Raw genomic sequence first — 19,065 nt, forward strand, 5'->3', positions numbered from 1 at the left:
ATATAACGATCATTCATAAAAATAAAAAAAGTTTGAAAAAATATACACCGTACTTTGGGGCAGTCGATTTTTATCCCATCTTAAACTTCTTATGAATCGTTTTCTATTTGGATTTGAATTAGTAAGTGGTCCTTAACTAGCTATTTTTTAATATAAAATTATAGAGATATGTTGAAAAATATCAAATGTGGAATAATATCAGTTTTATAGTTAAAAAGCAATAATTTTGTAATTGCTCTTTATTTACATAGTCCATTTTATTAAGATAAATTTTATAGCTAGGTGTTAAAGATATTATCGATAATAATTGGTATTAATGGGTTTCTAACTTTATGGAAGTTGAGATTTTCTTGGAGATTGATTTCCCAAATTAAACTCTTAACCATAGTTAAGATGTATGTTGTTAAGTTAATTCAATTTAAGCCTTTAAAATTAGAAATAAGGCGTCAATCATCTAACTATGCACTTGAGGAAATGGAGGGAAGATGTAATGGAGGGGAGCCTAATCCCTCTTTATTCCAAAAAATATCAAAAACTAAACTGTGAGTGCGCACTATAGGCTAAGTATAGATATTCTGTAGATCATACAAGAAATTTCTCCATAGGGTGATCAGTGTAATAGGTGGAAACGCTTGTACGTATATTTCATTTGGGGAAGACACAATCAGGACATGATCTAACGCCTAAACTAAAAAATAATCGAAAATGAAGTATCTTAAATGCTTACTTTGGGGTTGATAATGATAAATCTTCTCAACTTTATAAACTTCGTCTAACACTTTTTAGGATAATTCGTTATTGAGCACTAGCTAGGTGATGGTGGATTTCACTAAGGAAATTCACAATGTAATGGGATTTAACATTTATTATATTTACATAAAATATAATTTTGACCTTATATATACAGTATAATTTTTTGACAAACAGAAGTTAGATAAACCTCTTACGCTCCTAGCGAGCTACACCCGCATATATAACTGAGTGCTTTTCTTTTGACCGAACAATGCCATAATATTTTCCTCTCCAAAGTGCGTAAGGACCACATAAGCAAAAGGGAATAATTCCAAGAAGCAGCTTTTACTCGAGTATGTCTTCTATATTTGGAATTTCTTCAAAGTGCCAATATGATCACACAATGGCCTGGTGGGGAAATGAAGCCATAGCGATATACTGAGCGTGAATATATTATTACCTGCCCTTTCATGTGGCGGTGGAGTTGGTATCTACTATTGCAGTATCACTTTGATTGTAGATATGCTAATTATTTCCCTGTTAATGGCTGTGGAAACATTTCATTTGCCCAGGTATCCCACGAATGACCAGGAAAATTAATTAATAGTTAATGCTAGTATCTTAGCTTTTTTGAACATAGTATCTTTGATATAAACTATGATATATTTAGCTTAATTAATCCTTGCATGTCATGTGATAGGGGTGTACAAAGTGAATCGACAAACCGCACCAAACCGATAAACCGAGTCAAACCGGAAAAAAAAAATCGACTAGTGACTTGGTTTGGTGTTAAAAAAAAAACCCGACCATAATTGGTTTGGTTTGGTTTTATCTAAAAAAAGTCAAACCGTACCAAACCAACATGGCGTTACATTTATTCAATTTTTAAAATATTTTATGCATAAAAATATTTATTTGTAATGTAATTTATAAATATTTCTTAAATTTTTTCGTAGTTTTTTCCATTTATTATCATATTATTCAAGCTTGAACTTAGAATTTTGAATGTCAACAAGTTTTATATCCTATGGATGTTAGTAACTCATATAAAGTCCAAACCAAAACCAACTCAACACTAATACTAACAAAAAAAATTCAATTTACCACTAGGAATGACAATAATGTTGGATATCTATTCTTTAGTTTTGCATAACTGGTTTAGAGAATGAAAATACATAACTTAAGTTTTTTTTTCTTGTAATGTAATTAATACAGTACTTATTTTAGCATGACTTAGTATTTTTAGATTATGGTCATTTCTTTATGGCTTATTAATTAGCAATATTTATTTTAACCGATTTTATTTTCTTTTGTTGAATACAATGTCATCACTATTCTCACATTTTGTATTATTTTCTTATGAAAAACCTTAATTATATAGTTGTATCTTACTAGGACTAAAGAAATATTTGAAATAAAAGTTATATGTTTTGCATCAAGACTATTCCGAAAAAAACCCAAAAAATCCTAGAAAATCCGAGGTTGAAAAACTCGAATTTTATTGGTTTGGTGTATAAATTTAAAAACCCGACGCAATTGATTTGGTTTGGTGTTTAAAAAATTCCAACCAACCCTACACCCCTATCATGTGATATGCTGCTTGGTTGGTCCATCTTTTTTAAATTTTAGTGCTACAACTTTTGCTTTATTACTTTAAGTAACTATATGTGTGGAGCATCGCATGTCTTGATCCATTTATTCTAATCTTCGTCCTTCAATTTGATGCATAATCTTTTAGAAAAAGGAATCAACAAAGTCTAATAAAATTTTGATTGGTAATTAATCAATCAAATTGAGCTATATATCCTTTGTCGAAAAAACCTCAGTTAATTAGGATGAGCAGTAGAAGTATAGAACTATGATTATAGCAACAAAAAGAACATTGTTCGTTAAATATATTAGAGATAATTTCATACACCTTCTCTCAGGTTTTGCTTCATAATATTTCTAGATAGTTCGCAAAATTTAAGGGTGAACAAGTTTGGGTGGAATTTATGACCTTTTTTTTCTTTTCAAAATATTAAAATTTGCCTCACCAAGGCCCAGTGTATAAATTCATGATTTTCTATTAACTTTACCAAAGGTGCTTTTCTCAGAAGGTAGGCCGATTGAATTAGACCTAACATAGGCGTAATGGGTGAAAATGGAGAGAACATTGTACGGATGTTTTAATAATTCACCTAAAGTGGTCGAGATTAATTATTGATATACAACAGTTACAGGGTAAAATCAAGTAATTATCACGTGGTAATTGACTCTACTGCAGTGGTGCTGTTTCTAAAGAATGCTCGTACATTAAATCTAGTCACAACTCAAAAACGAGTGAGAAAGACTGACCACTCGTGAGTTTAAACTTTTTTCGTGACGCTGATAGCGTATACTTCGCCCGTCCCAAATTTATGTAACAACCGTTTGACTTGATATAAAGTCTAAGAAATCTAAGAAAAAGTTTTGAGATTTGTGGTCTAAAATAAGTTTTAGACATTGGGCAATTCGATGGAGGTGGTCTTTAATTTTATTCCTCAAATTGGTGGTCTTTAATTTTTGTCCTTCGCTAAAAATTCCTTGATTTCGGGTTCGACTCCTCACTCAGTCAAAAATTTTAAAAAAAATCGCAAGGTAGAGTTTGGATTCGCAAGACAAGAGTTTTGAAGGATTTTGGCCTTAAGGCAAAATTCTGCCTTATGGGAAGAATTTGCAAAATTCTGCCTTATGGGAAGAATTTTGCAAAATTTTGCCTTGCGAATCCAAACATCTGCCTTGCGTTTTTTTTTTTTTGTTACTAAACTGGGGTTGAACCCACAACATTGGGGTATTAGGCGAAGAGCAAAACTTAAAGACCACCAATTTGAAGGCCAAAAATTAAAGACCACCCCAAATGAAGGGCAATCCGCGCAAAAAAAGATTAGACATTTATGTGGCTATAAATCATTTCATTAAGTGTAAAAAAAGATATTTTTTAAGTTAAATTGTTTCTAATTATAAAAAGATCACATTCTTTTTTAGAACAGATTAAAAAGAAAAGTGTGCCACATAAAATAGGACAGAGGGAGTACTTTAATTACACCATCAAGTTAACGTAGCCTATATATATAACAATAATGAAGGTAATTGCTTATCCTATTTGTTAATCTAAAAATTGCAGTAAGTAACTTGTTATAATTGTTCAAATATTGATCGTGTAAAAAAACTTCGCACTATAATATATACTCCTTTCATTTCAATTTACGTGACTTTGTTTTTTTATCTGTCTAAAAATAATGACATTTTTTCATATTTAATTAGTAACAATTCAACTTCAAACTCTTTATTTTATCTTTAATGACATAATTTATAGCAACATAAATTTTTATTCTTTATTTTATATCATAAGTTTCAAAAGTCTTCCTATTTTTCTGAAATTTTATATCAAATCAAACACCTTCACTTATTAAATTGAGAAAGAGGGAGTAAAAGCTAAATCCTTTTCAGAATATAAAAAGAGAGCTAGAAAATAAAAGGGCGAGTTGATCAGCGTATTAGCCTTTATCAACTTATTAAATATAATATACTTATATGTTATTATACCAACGCAATAAGACTAATTAAAAATGTGTTTTTTGCAGCATATTAGATCTTCTGATAGATTGTTCAATTTAAAAGATATGCTTAACAGTATAACATCAGTTTGAATAAAGAAAGTTTGGTGATAATGCACTACGCACTTAGCGAACCCTTTTTGTCTATAAATGGAGACTTGAAAGAGGTCAGTTTTAAGCAATAAACAACGATGAATAAAATGATTCTCTCCATCAGAGCTAATTCCTTTCTTATCTACTTCCTCATTTTCGTAGGAGCTGAAGCAAGAACTTTGCTAGGTACTAATTTAATTATTTTTACAATATCCTTGCCACACACTTCATAACACCAATGGACACTGCAGTTCTACTCCTTTTCCGGAGTTTCACTTAGCATTAGTATTCATTATAAATCCTTTTTGTTAATCCACTTGAAAATATTAAGGTTAAACTATAATTTTTGTACAGTGGACTGCATGGAGAATTTAAAGTGTAGTAAGCAGATATCATGCAACTCTCTCTATTTTACCTTTTTTTCCGCCTGTCTTCTACTAAGTTGCAGGAGTAGTATTTTATTTATCTGGAGAAGATGATCTAGTATTACCGCCTCCTTATCATTTATTCTTATCAGGGATAACATCAAATTCAGAATTTAGAATCACTGAGTTAGACTAGCTGTGATTAATTTATATAGTACAATTTTTTTATACGTATACATAATTTGAGCCAAAAGCGGCTGATCACCCCCATCAATCTACCTCTACTTGGGAAGAATCAACCTCTCATAGAGTTGATCTTCCTCTATCTTTTTGTTATAGTAATTTGTGGCGGATCTAGAGTAGAATCTACATGTTTATGGAAATTCAGCAGCTTGTGAATTTAGTTATTATAGTTACTATATATATTAACTTATGATTGTTATAGAAACTCATAAACTTTAAAATATAAACGATGCGCGCTTGTCACTATTAGCTATTGCATGTGTCAGTGTAATTAACCCAAGAACTTATAAACTTGTTTATTAATTTCCTTTTACATGCACTTAATTCATCGGCTTGTCTCGTAATTATAACGTAGAATAACTTTATGTCTTCAGAAAAACATCATGGGCAGAAGCTGGCAGAATATGGAAGGCAGCCATATATAACACCTTCACCACCAGCATCGTCTCCACCACACAATCAGGAAATAGTAGGGAGGCCCCATCATTTACTACCTCCCGCTCCTAAGCATGATCCGACAATCGGTCAACTCACAAGCACCACCCAAGGACTTAAACCTCACAAAAATGAGTTATATAGCAGTGAGCTCTTGATGACAACAAGTCATGATGAGGTGCTAATTTTGCTTCCAAGTTATTCATCAGAGATAGTTGGTGGGAGGCATGATCCTATACCCGTTGGGAGGCATGATCATGAACATCCACCATCACCAAAACCAGCAGATGAAGAGGGTCAGATAATTATCACAACTTCCTCTAATTCATGTCATGATGGAAATGGAATTGGAAGAGAGAAACAAAAACCACCTCCAACTCCAAAGCCATCTCATAACGACGGTCAGACAATTATCTCTAGTACTAATACTCATGATGATGATGATGATCACCACAGTAACTATGGAAGGGAGGAACAGATACGGCCACCTCCCACTCCAAGGCCATCTGATGAGCACCATCAGACTATTATCTCTAGTACTAGTACTACTCATGATGATGATGATCACCATAGTAATTATGGAAGGGAGGGAAGTACACCTCCTTCCCCTCATCATGATTCACCCATCAATCAACTCTCAAGCAACTATGGTGCAGCCCAACACTTACATCTTCAGGCTTCCTATTAATTAAGCTTCCTCTACATCGGAACTTTATTAAGTTGAGTACTAAGTAGTTTAGTAGTTGTTTTTTTTTAAGGCAGTATATGTATAATATAACCTGGTTTTGGTTCACTTGATGAGTTAGCTAGCTCTCAAGAATATTGTGTAATAGATAATTAAGTTGTAACTTAGTGTTATCCTACCCTGCAGGCTGCATTTTCTATATATAGTCTTGTAATATAGTAACTACGCAGTAAATGAATTTGAGGAGTGCTGGTTTTGACTTATAATGCATTGCTATCAATCCAGAAAAGGAGTATATCACATAATGTATTCAATAATTGTGGGTGAGATATTTATTATGTTAACGGAAAGAATGGAACAACTAATAATTATTTGCAACATATATTAATGATACCAGAATACTGAGCAACGTCGTCAATTAATGATTTGATTGATCTTTTGATCACCTATTTAATTACAAGTTGGAGTCTACTCTATTAGTGTAGTTAGTTCAGTCCTTAATGTCAAGAATAGTGGTGGCAAATCTTGAATTGAATTTGAGCGGGTTAAAACTGATTGAACAAAACGGGTACATCTCGTGTAGGCTTTAAAGTCATGAATGTGAGTTAGTATTATACACTTCAAAATTAACTCTTAAAGTAAAGAGCTGACAGAATATAAATGATTATAATGGCAACTTCGGTAAAATTTGTGGAAGTGGGCCGGACAAGCCACTATCTTTACCGAGAAAGTAAAGGTATATACTCTTTGTTTGTCTCTATTAGATTCATATGTAATGATTAATGAATGCATCAAAGTTCTTAAAGGGATGACAAAAATAAAAAGACAAATTTAAATAAAGGTTTTGTTGAGGTTATATAACCTTGTAAGAGTATCGTTATGATTTCTCTTTTTTATGTTTGCGTTGCTAAGAAAGTTGCCAAGTAGCAACTCAAGCGTTACAGCTAATGCTAGCTTTAATTTTCCCCGTACAATTATTGAGGTAAATAGTTAGATATATGTTGGTAATAGTGAAGAACAAAATCTAAAGACAAACACATTTGGCCCCTACTTGGTCCATAAAGAAACAACATATTTCCGGGCACCATTGGTAAAAGATTGCATATCTGACAGATGAATATACTGTTTATCTTTATTAAAATATCTCTGTCTATATCATAACAATTAAATTAATTTCTTATTTTGCTTCAACACTTTAATAAATTTCATCAGATTATAAGAGTCGTCCTAATTTACTGTCCCCTCAAGCATATGTTGGTGAAAATATATCGAAAGCAAATATAATTTGATCATACACGCAGCATAAAGAGCACTACAGTTGAGTGGTCAGTGCCAGTCGGACCAAGGACTTAATATATTAGACCATACGAGAAACAATTCCCATACATGCCATATTCACACCAGACAACAGGAGCCCGTGAGGATACGTGCAGAAAATGATGCCCACGATCTCAACTAGCGATATACATGGATCGGGTTGGTTCGGATTTCAAATATCAAACCAAATCAATAGCGTCAGGTTTTTAAATTTATAAACCAAACCAAACCAATAAAATTCGGATTTTTCAACTTTGGGTTTTCTCGGGTTATTCGATTTTTTTGGGTTTTTTCAGAAAAAGTCTTCACACAAAACATAGGACTTTTACTTCAAATATTTCTTTAGTCCTAGTAAAATACAACTATATGACTAAGGCGTTTCATAAGAAAATGACATAAAATGTGAGATGAGTGATGACATGGTATTAAAATATTTAACAAAAAAAATAATAAAATCGGTTAAAATAAGTATTGCTAATTAATAAGCCACAAAGAAAATGACTTTAATCTAACTACTAAGTTATACTAAAATAAGTACGGCTAATAAGTATTAATTACATGACAAAAAAAAAAATTAAGCTATGTATTTTTACGTTCTAAACCAATTATGCAAAACTAAAGAATAGATATCCAATATTACTGTCATTCCTGGTGTTAGAATTGAATTTCTTTTGTTAGCACTAGTGTTGAGTTGGTTTTGATTGGGACTTTATTTGAGTTACTAACATCCATGGCTTATAAAACTTATTGGCATTCAAAATTCTAAGTTCAAGCTTAAAATAATATGATAAAAGACAAAAAAACTATGAAAAATTTTAAGAAATATTTACAAATTAGATTACAAATAAATATTTTTATGTATAGGATATTTTAAAAATCGAATACACGTAACGTCGGGTCGGTTTGATCCGGTTTGACTTTTCTTAGCTAAAACTAAACCAAACCAATTATGGTCGGGTTTTTTTTTTTCAACACCAAACCAAGTCAAACCAAACCACTACTCAGGTTTTTTTCTCGGTTTGACTCGATTTATCGGTTTGTCGGTTTGCTTTGTACACCCCTAGATTCTCAACCATGTAATGGCTGAAATGAGCGAGGATCACGGAAGCAGGTGACATTAGCTATCCTATATATTTCTGTTACATCTCGTCTTCCGAAAAGCTAGCATGTCTCGTACCTTGTATTATATACTCGTAAAATAACGGTGTTTTTGAGGTTACAGAAGGTGCAAGCCATGACGAACTCTTGTCAAGGGTTTAAAACTATTGTTAGAGATGTTATTTCAAGTATACAAAGGTCTAAGTTCATGGGTAACATATGACAAGTATTAAAAAGGACTAGATGGTAAGTGAGTCTGACGACAGAAGAAGGCACTGGGCAGTGCAACTCGACGAGATGGTCAACGAACCGTCGATTGATCGACGGACTGTTGTTCTTCACCGTCGAGCTGCCTTTTGAGAATCAGAGGCTGCCGTTACTCGACAATTGCAAGTCGACATACCGTCGAACAACGACGGTACCGTCGAGCTTCCCGTAGTTGTGAGGTGGTGGAAAAAATTATTTAATTATTATAAATAGAATGGGCCACGACTTAGAGTCATATTTTTCCTTCAAAATCAGATTTTTCTAGACCTTTCAAGTTCTCTCAACCCTCCCAAATTCTCCATAAACATCTTAAACTATTTCAAGTAAAGATCAAGCTTAGAAATATTTAACAAGTCTATGGAAGGAGCTTGTTCTTACTTCTAGTTGAAGTTGTGGTGGATAAGTTTTAGAGTGAATTGTGTGAAGTGAAGTTGTTCAAGATATAAGCTATGGTTCTCACTTTATTTCTTATGTTGAGTTGATAAAAAGGCTTAGCAAGTCCCAAATGTGAAATTAGTTGTGAAAGAAAGATCATAAAGTACGGTATGATAGTTGTTGGCTATGGATGGAATTCGAAAAGAAGTTTGGGTAGAATCCTAGTTTGAATGTAATCTCTTGATTATGTTATTGATGACATTATTATTGGCAGTTGGGAGTCATTTGGAAGATTGGTGGAAGTAGAAGTTGTAAAGGAAATACTGCTCGAATTCCCTTAACCCCAAGTAGCCTCAAAGATACATTATATATATGTGTTGGTATACATGATCAATTAAGGCTTAGCTAAGGTCATATATCGTCATGTAGGGGCAAGGGACAAGCGGGCTTTGGAATAAGGAATTCCTTCAAGTAGCGATCGGCGATTTTAGGTATGTAAAGTGTCTGTTCCCCTCTTTCTTTGGCACGAATCTAACTAGAATATGAACACGAACGCTCTATAACAATTCACCCCATTCCTATGCTTTGTATTTCAAATTTTAATGCCTTAATTATTTGATTGATTCTTGAAATATTATCATGTTTATCACCATTAAGTTATTTTCTTGGATTCAATATGAATTCCATAATTCATTCGGAGGTTACCAATCTTACGTCACTCCTATATATATATATATATATATATATATATATATATATATATATATATATATATATATATATATATATATATCACACTATTTTACTATGTCGCGCTATAGTCGGCCGAGCAGGCACGTAGATGTGCACACCACTGCAATAGCCATGTTATGATGATACCCCGGACGTGGGATGATGATGATATGATGATGACACGATGATGATACTACTATATGCATATACTTGCATAAGATTTTTTGTTTTTTTGAAATCATGCATTGCATATCGTACATTCTCAAATGGCTCAAGTTACTTCTATCCTCTTTATACTTTTGCCTTACTAAGGTTATTGATTCCTGCCTTACCTACTAAGTACTTTTATTCGTACTGACGTCCCATTGCACGGGACACTCCATTTCGTGCTGCGGGTCCTGAAAGTTATAGCGGAGGACCTCCACCACATTAGGACTTCCAGTTTCAGCGACGTCAGCAACTACCATTACTCCAGGCTTTCTATCTTTTGGTGTACCTATGTTAGTATGATATATGTTTATATGTTGTGGGTACGTCGGGGCCCTGTCCCAACCTTTACGCTTTTGCATGCACACTCGTAGAGGCTCATAGACATAGTGGGGTATGTAGATATTATGTTTGGCCTTGTCAGCCTTGATTTGGGGTTTTGATATTCTCCTGATAGCCTTGCCGGTTTATGACACTTATGATCTTGTTGCGGTCTTGTCGGCTCGCTTATATATATATATATATATATGCCAGAGCATTGCATATTTCTATATTTGGGCACTTTCTGCGTGCAGGTGTCCTTTCAGTCATGTTAGAGTCATATTATATCGAATAACGGTTATATGATAATCATGGTAACTGTTACGCCAGGTGGTATCCGGATTATAGATCGGTGCCCGTCATGCTTCTCGTCGGGGTGTGACAATTTTCCACTTCCGGACCATTGTAATTATCTGATTTCACCTTATTACACATGACTTTATACTTAATTTCAATCATTTTTGTAGTTTATCACTAGGTCTTTAGAGATCGTCATTATCTAAACCAGGAGAATCAATAAGAATTCATCTATATCTTACTTCTCAATTATTTGGCTTTGATTATCTGCATTACTATTCATATTACGACATTTTTTGTATATTATATTCACGTATCTAATAAAGATTAACACAATTTAGATATTATGTTGCTTGTGATCTCATTATTAATAATTTAACTAATTGACCTAATAAATAAATAGATTTTAGGCTAATTAAATTAAAAAATGAGTAGTAACAAATTAAAGTCCCCAACCTTCTTCGTATAAGCTCGCTCCTCCATTTGCCTCTCACTACTTGGTTCATAGTTTAGTAAGCGAGTTGCAAATTGTTGATACTTGATAACCAGCAAAAAGATATGTACTCAAATGAGGGAAAGGATCGAACACGTAGAAAGGAAAAATACAATACTTTGACTCCTAATCAAGGGGCGCATCCAATGTATCAGTACCAGTGGAGTATCTAGCATAGAAAGTGGGGTTCAATTGAATCCCTAACTATCGGCGCGAAGCATAAATTTATGTGTAAAAAATTATTAAAATTGTAATAGATAGTAAATATGAACTCATAACTTTAAAAATATAATGGGTTCAGTATAAAAATCTTAAAATTGAATACTCAAAATTTAAATTATGGATCCGCCTTTGTCAGTGCTGGGTTCAAATGAACCCAATCTTTTTCACGCGAGGCATAAATTTATATGTAAAAATGTATAAAATTATAATAAATACGAGATATGAAGTTACGAATTCATCACTTCAAAAATCAAACGAGACCAATATTAAGAATATTAAAAATTGAACCCATACAATTTAGATCATGAATCCGCTTTTCGCTCATAATTTGTCTCCTTTCTTGAGCATGGTCATAATTTGCCTCCTTTCTTGAGCGTGGTCAAGTCTTAATTTAAGAGATGACTTTCAACATTCACTCATTTAATTTCACACTGCACCTACTACACCCATTTCCCTTCCAAGTACATCTACAAATACCCCTTGCACTTCTTCACTTGACTCATATAACTAACTAAACAGTACTGTTATCAAGCAGATTGAGAAACATGCAGATTCCCGCACTTACGTCTACTTCATCAATATTCATTCTCGTGACATTCCTTTTTTTCCTACAAAGAACTACTGAAGCTCGAATATTACCAAATAATCATCATGTCACACAAATTCTCACGACAAAGAAAATAATTGAAAGACCATCACTCCATCAGTTTCATCACCACCTTCCAAGCAAATCTCAGAGGATTTCACATTGAAAAAGTTGATTAGTTTTTTGTCTGATATAGACAGTGTAAGTACAAGAAACAACGTATGCAAATACAAATGGTTTAGTAACTGTTTGAGTTATTACCAAAGAAGTGGTTATGGAAGAAGTTCACAAATGGCTCCGCCATCTCCACGGCCAGCCCCAACCACTCCCCAGTTGTCTGTTTATTGAGATGCTCTTGTAAATAACATGTGACTGCAATTTTGATTTTGTATTTGATCAAGTGAAAATATACTATTACTACAAGAAAAATGACATTGTTGAAAGCTCTAATTTCCGTTGCGTCGGCGGTGTCAGTTAGGCCAAGGCCTCGTTTAACATAATGAATTGAACTTATTGTGTTAATGGGACAACATACCAAGAGTAGTGACTTTGGAGTAAGTGGTAAATGTACGGTTCGGATAGAATTTGGATAGTGAAAAATGAGATGAATCAATAAATGAGTTATTGCACATCTCTTGCCCAAAGTTACTTAGGCTTAGATAATTAAGCAAGCGTTTGGCCTTGCGATTTGGAATCATGATTTTATATTTTAATTTTAAATCAGCATTTGTTTATGAAGTTTACACAAAATTTCAACTTTATATCATGATTTCAAATTTTTTAGAATGTAAAACTTGACCAATAAATTTAAAAATATCCATAAGTTGGTTAATATATTTTTTAAATGTAAAACTTGACTCAAAGTAACAATGTTGGTTCGTCTTCTTGGTCATCTGATCGGAAATGCATGCTCGACATGAAGAGATTGTCGGTATCACGTGGAAGGATTATATTAAAGAGTAGTTACACTACAACTTGTTCAATTTTCCTTTTTATTGAACTAAAGTTCGATCAATAGATGTTGTATTTTTTAGAATTGTCTTCTAATAGCGTATTAAATTAGTTACGAACTATAGTTTGCTCATTTGGTAAGATTGTATAAGAATTGGGGAAGTTTTGATAGTTTTTACAACTTGTGGAGTTTTCGTGTTTGTGAGAAAAAATACAAACTTAAGAAATTCAAATTGCATGTCCAAACAAAACTCCAACTTTAAATAAACCCGATTTCAAGTCACTAATTTCAAATCATGTTCAAACTGGACCAAAGTTTGGTCAAGATGGGTTAAACAATAGTCATAACCCAACCTATCCAATAATTTTTTTTATTTTTTTTATAATTTATTTAATTACTAAATAAAACTAAAAGAACTTCTTTTTATTATAGGTATATATAAGATATACTAGTTCTGTGAGGCCCGTGCTAAGCCCGGGCCCAAACTCAAGATATAAAAGTAGATATTTTAATTAAAGAAATATAATTTATGCTAGTAATAATTAAATTTCATATAAGTATATTTTGAATATATAAAAGCAAAATTTTCATTTCACTCCTTTAATATTTTAACTTTCATTTTTGATGAAATTATTTTCTTCAAATAATCAAACACAGAGCCAGAATTTGACGTTTATGAGTTCTGGATCCTAATTTTTCAAAGTTATTTAGTTCTAAATTAATTAATAAACTTTTAAGACAAATACAGAATTTGTGCAGCGGATAGAGCTGCTCCTCCCTTAATCAAGGGTCTTGGGTTCGAGTTATGAAAAAATCTTTGGAGGGAGTGCTTTCCCCGAATGGACGCCACACAATGCGAATTATCTGGATTAATCGGGCACAAATACGAATACGGGGCACCGGATAGAAAACCAAAAAATAGGGAAAATAAGATAGGAGGTTTGACAGCTTTTGAAAAGTAGATCTTCAGAACAAAAAGTAAATTTGACTTTAAAAAATAATATTAGGACCTAAGGTAATTAATTAAAAAGTTTGACATTTTATTGAAATTTTTTGTGAGGACTACAAAAGCCCCTTGTCCCTTATATATAGTAGTAAGTAATAACAAAGTTAAGTTTTTCAAAAAATATTTTAACAGTGTTTCTCAAGGTTAATTTGGATTAGATGATTAGCCAAATCAACATAACTTTTAGATGTACTATTAAATTTGGGGGTCAAAATAGACTGACTTACTAAATGAGCGAGTTAAGCTGGTTATTATACGAGTAAACAACACAAAATACACATAAAAGGTAAAATATTTACATGGTCATGGCCCCTTATAAACTAATTTCCTTTTTACCCAGTCGATCAAAACTATTTACCCGAGTACTCCCTCGCCCAAAACCCTTCCTCCATGATACCATCTCAGTATACTATATACCATGATGGTAGCATGGAGGACTGAGGGAATGTCTCATTAGAGGACTGAACCAGTCCTCCGTGATACCATGTGTCAGCATATATATATATATATATAACATGATGGTATCATAGAGTTTTATTTTATTTTAGGAAAGTGTGTTTTTTTGAATGAATGAATGAACATGGTCCTCTATGATACCTTGTCAATATATTATATACCATATGAGTTTCATATAGGGCTGATGAGTGTTTTTGAAGAAATGGAAGAAATACTATGTGATACTCATGGTATATAAGAGATCCCATGCTGGTATCCTAGTTTTTGAGGCATCCAGGTAAATAGTTTTAGGGGTATGAAAGTAAGAAGGCAGGGGTGAGTAATTATTTTGAGTGCAATGAACATTTGTGTTCTTCTCCCCTTATTAACTCGCTCAAACTTGCACGGGTTGAACGAGCCATACTTTCATGGGCTAATTTTGTCTTTAGTTCCATTTCGTCTAAATATTCCCTATATACGGTATGTTCATTTGTCTAATTTATTTGACAATTTTTTTGAATAAAAAGTTTAGTTTTGCAAAACTGTGAATACAATAGCAATCACCTGTTGAAAATATCATAAAAGCATTAAATTCTAGTTCAAGAACTTAAGAACCTATACAGTTTTTTAAAAATTAATTTGATTTTGGACTACGATGCACGATAAAATTAAGATAGTCAAAAGAGAAGAGTGTGACAAAGCAAAAATACATGCAAATCCCTGTTTCTTTCATCTCACAAGGACATTTGAAAAAACTATTCTTTAAGTAGAAAATCTACAGTCTGTCCATTTGCATTATTAGCCTTATGGGACCTGCTTAGCCTTTTCTTTAGTGCTTGTAAACATCAAACAGTTTTCTAGATTGTAGATAAATTAAGAACATAGCACTAGATTCTATGAGCACTCATCGTTTAATTAATCATTGAGTCGCCCATATGGAACATGAATCATTCATATTATTATCAAGTTCATCCGCAAGTGATAATTAGTACGTATAACACACCTATTAAAAATACTTACGTGCGTGATCGATGATTCTCTAGTTGTTTCTCGAATACAGTTTTTATTAGTTTGATTAGAAATTTATTCCACTATTCTAGAAAGTTAACACAGTAAAACTTATTTTTTAAATGTTAGTAGTAACTTTTTGCAAATTTTTGCAAATTTTATATTACCACTTTTTTCACATAAGTTAATCATCACTTAATACTTACGAGCTACAATTAGCAATTTTTAACACAGTAAAGTGTCCCCTGTATATATCCTGAACATCCATATAACAGTATAATTCAGAAAACACGAGAAGTTTAAAAAATAATTAAACTCAAAAATCAAATGGCGAGATATTCAAGCACATACTGTAGAATGGACTTGGACGGTTCCTTTTGGTTTTCTTTAAGAAACTATTTAGTAGGCGTTTGGCCATAGAAACCAAAAAAAAATTCACCTTTTTTTAGAATTTTTAAAGTTGGAGTTGGAGTTATGTTTGGCCATAATTTTTGCAAAATCACTCAAAACAATTAATAAACATAATAAGTGCGAGAAATGTAGCAACTATACTCGAGATCAGCTTATGGAGTGCTCAAGACTGATGGTTTCTTTCCATCAAAAGGCTGCAACTGGAAAGCTTACTGGCGTACACAGAAAATATAGCATCTCTAAATATGGCTTTGTTGCAAAGTTCCTACATGCTTCTTTTCTTTTACAGACTTTTTAGCACATGATGTTCAATGTTTATTGGATTAATGGAAAGCAACTAAGCAACATAAGTTGCCTCTAACCAGTGAAAAAAGTTGTATGAACTTTTAGGGTAAAAACTGAACAACATAAAAACTTTTGAGGTAAAAAATTAAAACAGAAAAACAAAAGTAAAGGTCCAAAACAGAAAATCAAAAAAGTGAAAAAAAATGAAAAACAAGATTTTGGTTGTTTTCCAAATTTTAAATATAACTTCAAGTTGTATTGCCCAACACTTTAGATTATAGTGCATCTATATGTATGTAGTTATCTTTGAATAGTGATTATATATATATATATATATATATATATTATGTTCAAAACACGATTAATATAACATTGTAGTTTGTGCTCCGTATCTAAAATTTTATTATATTAATGTTTGCTACGAATACAAAATCGGCAAATTTATTAATATTTTTTAAAAGAGAAGACTTGTTTAAAATGAAACTATTTTCCTCTCTTTGAGATAAAATAATAGCAATATTTAAGCATCAGTTGATATTTTCAATTTTAATTCGATTAATTTAAAGGTGTAAAATACTTATTATTTTTTATCAAATTTTGATTTGGATAATTCTAATTCAAATTATTAAATTAATTTTACATGTTTAAAACGAAACAAAGTAGAAATTGATTTTCTATTTAAACGAAGAAATACTATTTTTTAATTTTTGGTAAATATTCTCGGTGTTGACACCCAATTTTGTCCCGCCTCTCCTCCGAAATACCTATTTACACTTCTAATATTTTGGGAAAATTAAAAAATATATATTTATATTTTACTATAATTATTAGCCTCTTATTAATACTCACGTTTTATTATTCTATTACAGTTACTATTATTATTATTATTATTTACTATTATTATTATTTTATCATTTTAGCACATTTTACCGGTTTACGCACTCACATCACATTTATCTTTGCGTAATTAAATAATAGTATTTATTTTACTGTGGATTTTCGAAATATTATTGCACGGCTATTACAACGCCATTTTTTTTATCTGAGCATTAATGATTGCACATTTCATATTGAGCAATATTTTAACACAAATTATTTAAACAGGTCTTTTATTTAAATTTAGAAGCCAAACTATTTCGTGCACTCAAGCCGTATTTTTGATTTATCGGATCCCAAATCAAAGCCCAATCAACTCATAAATATTTCCTGACCAACCCATATTTTGATCTCAATTTTTAGACCATTCCGTGTTTTAATTCGCTAGCCCATTCTTTTAATACCCGGTCCAAAAAAAAAAAAATTGACCCAGTCCACAAATGGGCCGGGTCTGACCCATACCCGTTCACAATAAGGGAAAGGGTTTCCCTTCATTTTTTTCCTCTTCACCTCCCGCCGCTCCCTTTCTTCGTCTCTCCCCCTTTCCCGCTCCCCTCTCCCTCTTCGCCGCCTACCCCCACTCCCACTTCTCTCTGTTCCCCACTTAATCTTGTCTCTCCCCGCTCCTCTCAAACTCAAGACCCAAAATTAGTCTATAAGTATTGGTTTCATCATCCATGTTAGAGGGGGTTTTTTTTGGTTCATAAAATTACCTCAAGAAACGGAGGATTCGGAAAAGCAAAAACCCCTCAAGATTTTCCCAAGAATTGAAACCTTAAAGTCAAGAAAACCCCCCAAAGAATTGAGTTCTAGAATCGCAAGAAACCCCCCCTAAGAATCACAGTTCAGAAAACTCCCTCAAGAATTGAAGCTTTTGAATCGAAAATCTCTCCTGAAAATACAAGTTCTTGAGCCACCTAAAATTCCCTCAAATATTAGTTTTCAGTGTTTGTGATAATTCAAAATATCGAGTCGAAATACTAATATATATATATATATATTTTTTCGTCTGCTCTGTTGTTGTTGTAAATCCGAACCTCGCAAGCTCGGATTTGGTAGTCTTCGAGGTTGATTGGAAACCCCGCACCCACTTCGCTGCACCCGAAGAAGGTAATCCTCTTTTGTTTACGTTTTGCATTTTAGGTTTATCTGTTCTATGTCAGTTTAATTTACGGCTCTACATGATTTATGTGTGAAGTTTAACATCTATAATGTTTAGAATGGTTTGGTTCCATGAGCAGTCATCATTTGATTAAGCAGGATTTGATATGTTGTATTAATCAGTGATATGTTTATTGACCAGTTCAGTCGGAGTGCTGTTAATCTAGATGTCTATTAAATACTAGTTAGTATTTTGCTTGAGTATTCTTGGGTTCTGCTTAATCATGCATTTTCGTATGATTCAGGCATGATTAAATCTCGGATTGTTCATATGCTTAGCAGTTTAAACCCAAGTCTGTATAGGTGCGTAACTGTTGTTATTTGACTCTGATGTTGGATTATGAGTAGGTCCAATCAGTTTGTCAGCTTTGGATGCCTTATGTGTTATAATTCATCATTTTGTATGCTAGATGATTTAGTCATTCGAGTAGAAGCATGCTCAAAATCTACTCGCCAGGAAATTCTTTCTTTAAGGGGTTCGCGAGGGGTTTAGATCTGACAAAGAGGTTGAAAAGGTTTCGATCAGTTGCATGAAGCCTTTACATATAAAATGGATCTGAAGTAGTATTTAAAACTCTAGTACGATTACTAAAGCTTGCGTTCACCCAATCTGGTATAGAAAGTGCCTTGAGTTGCTTTATATAAAGAAAATATGCATTAGTCTCTTGACAAAGCATTCTATATCCATTCCTTTATGCCAATCTGAAGTTAAGCATACAAAATACCTCATAATCAAATGATCCACCAATGCCTGTGCACTTATTTAATTTCTTTTGCGGTATGTGGTACATCAATGATAGTCTAAAGTATTATTTTGTTCCTATATGTTGTTTGAACTGTTCATATTTTGTCGTGATTCTTCAATAATTTATTTCAGGATAAAGT

The 19,065-nt window shown here is 32.6% G+C and overlaps 1 protein-coding gene across 1 annotated transcript; it reads left to right on the forward strand.

Moving 5' to 3' along the window:
• Positions 1 to 4,431: 4,431 nt before the first annotated feature.
• LOC132599082 (uncharacterized) lies at positions 4,432 to 6,397 on the forward strand. The gene is made up of 2 exons (XM_060312311.1): positions 4,432 to 4,589; positions 5,386 to 6,397. The coding sequence occupies exons 1-2, from the start codon at positions 4,502 to 4,504 to the stop codon at positions 6,132 to 6,134; spliced, it is 837 nt and encodes a 278-aa protein (XP_060168294.1). The 5' UTR covers positions 4,432 to 4,501; the 3' UTR covers positions 6,135 to 6,397.
• The last annotated feature ends 12,668 nt before the right edge of the window (positions 6,398 to 19,065 follow it).

The sequence above is a fragment of the Lycium barbarum genome, chromosome 1 (assembly GCF_019175385.1).
Source record: "Lycium barbarum isolate Lr01 chromosome 1, ASM1917538v2, whole genome shotgun sequence".
Lineage (NCBI taxonomy): Eukaryota > Viridiplantae > Streptophyta > Magnoliopsida > Solanales > Solanaceae > Lycium > Lycium barbarum.

Bases quoted from the DNA above. Each gene is read 5' to 3' on its own strand.
- LOC132599082 (XM_060312311.1), top strand. From the start codon at position 4,502: ATGAATAAAATGATTCTCTCCATCAGAGCTAATTCCTTTCTTATCTAC. The intron at 4,590-5,385 runs GTACTAATTTAA...TTATGTCTTCAG, and splicing joins TGAAGCAAGAACTTTGCTAG to AAAAACATCATGGGCAGAAG.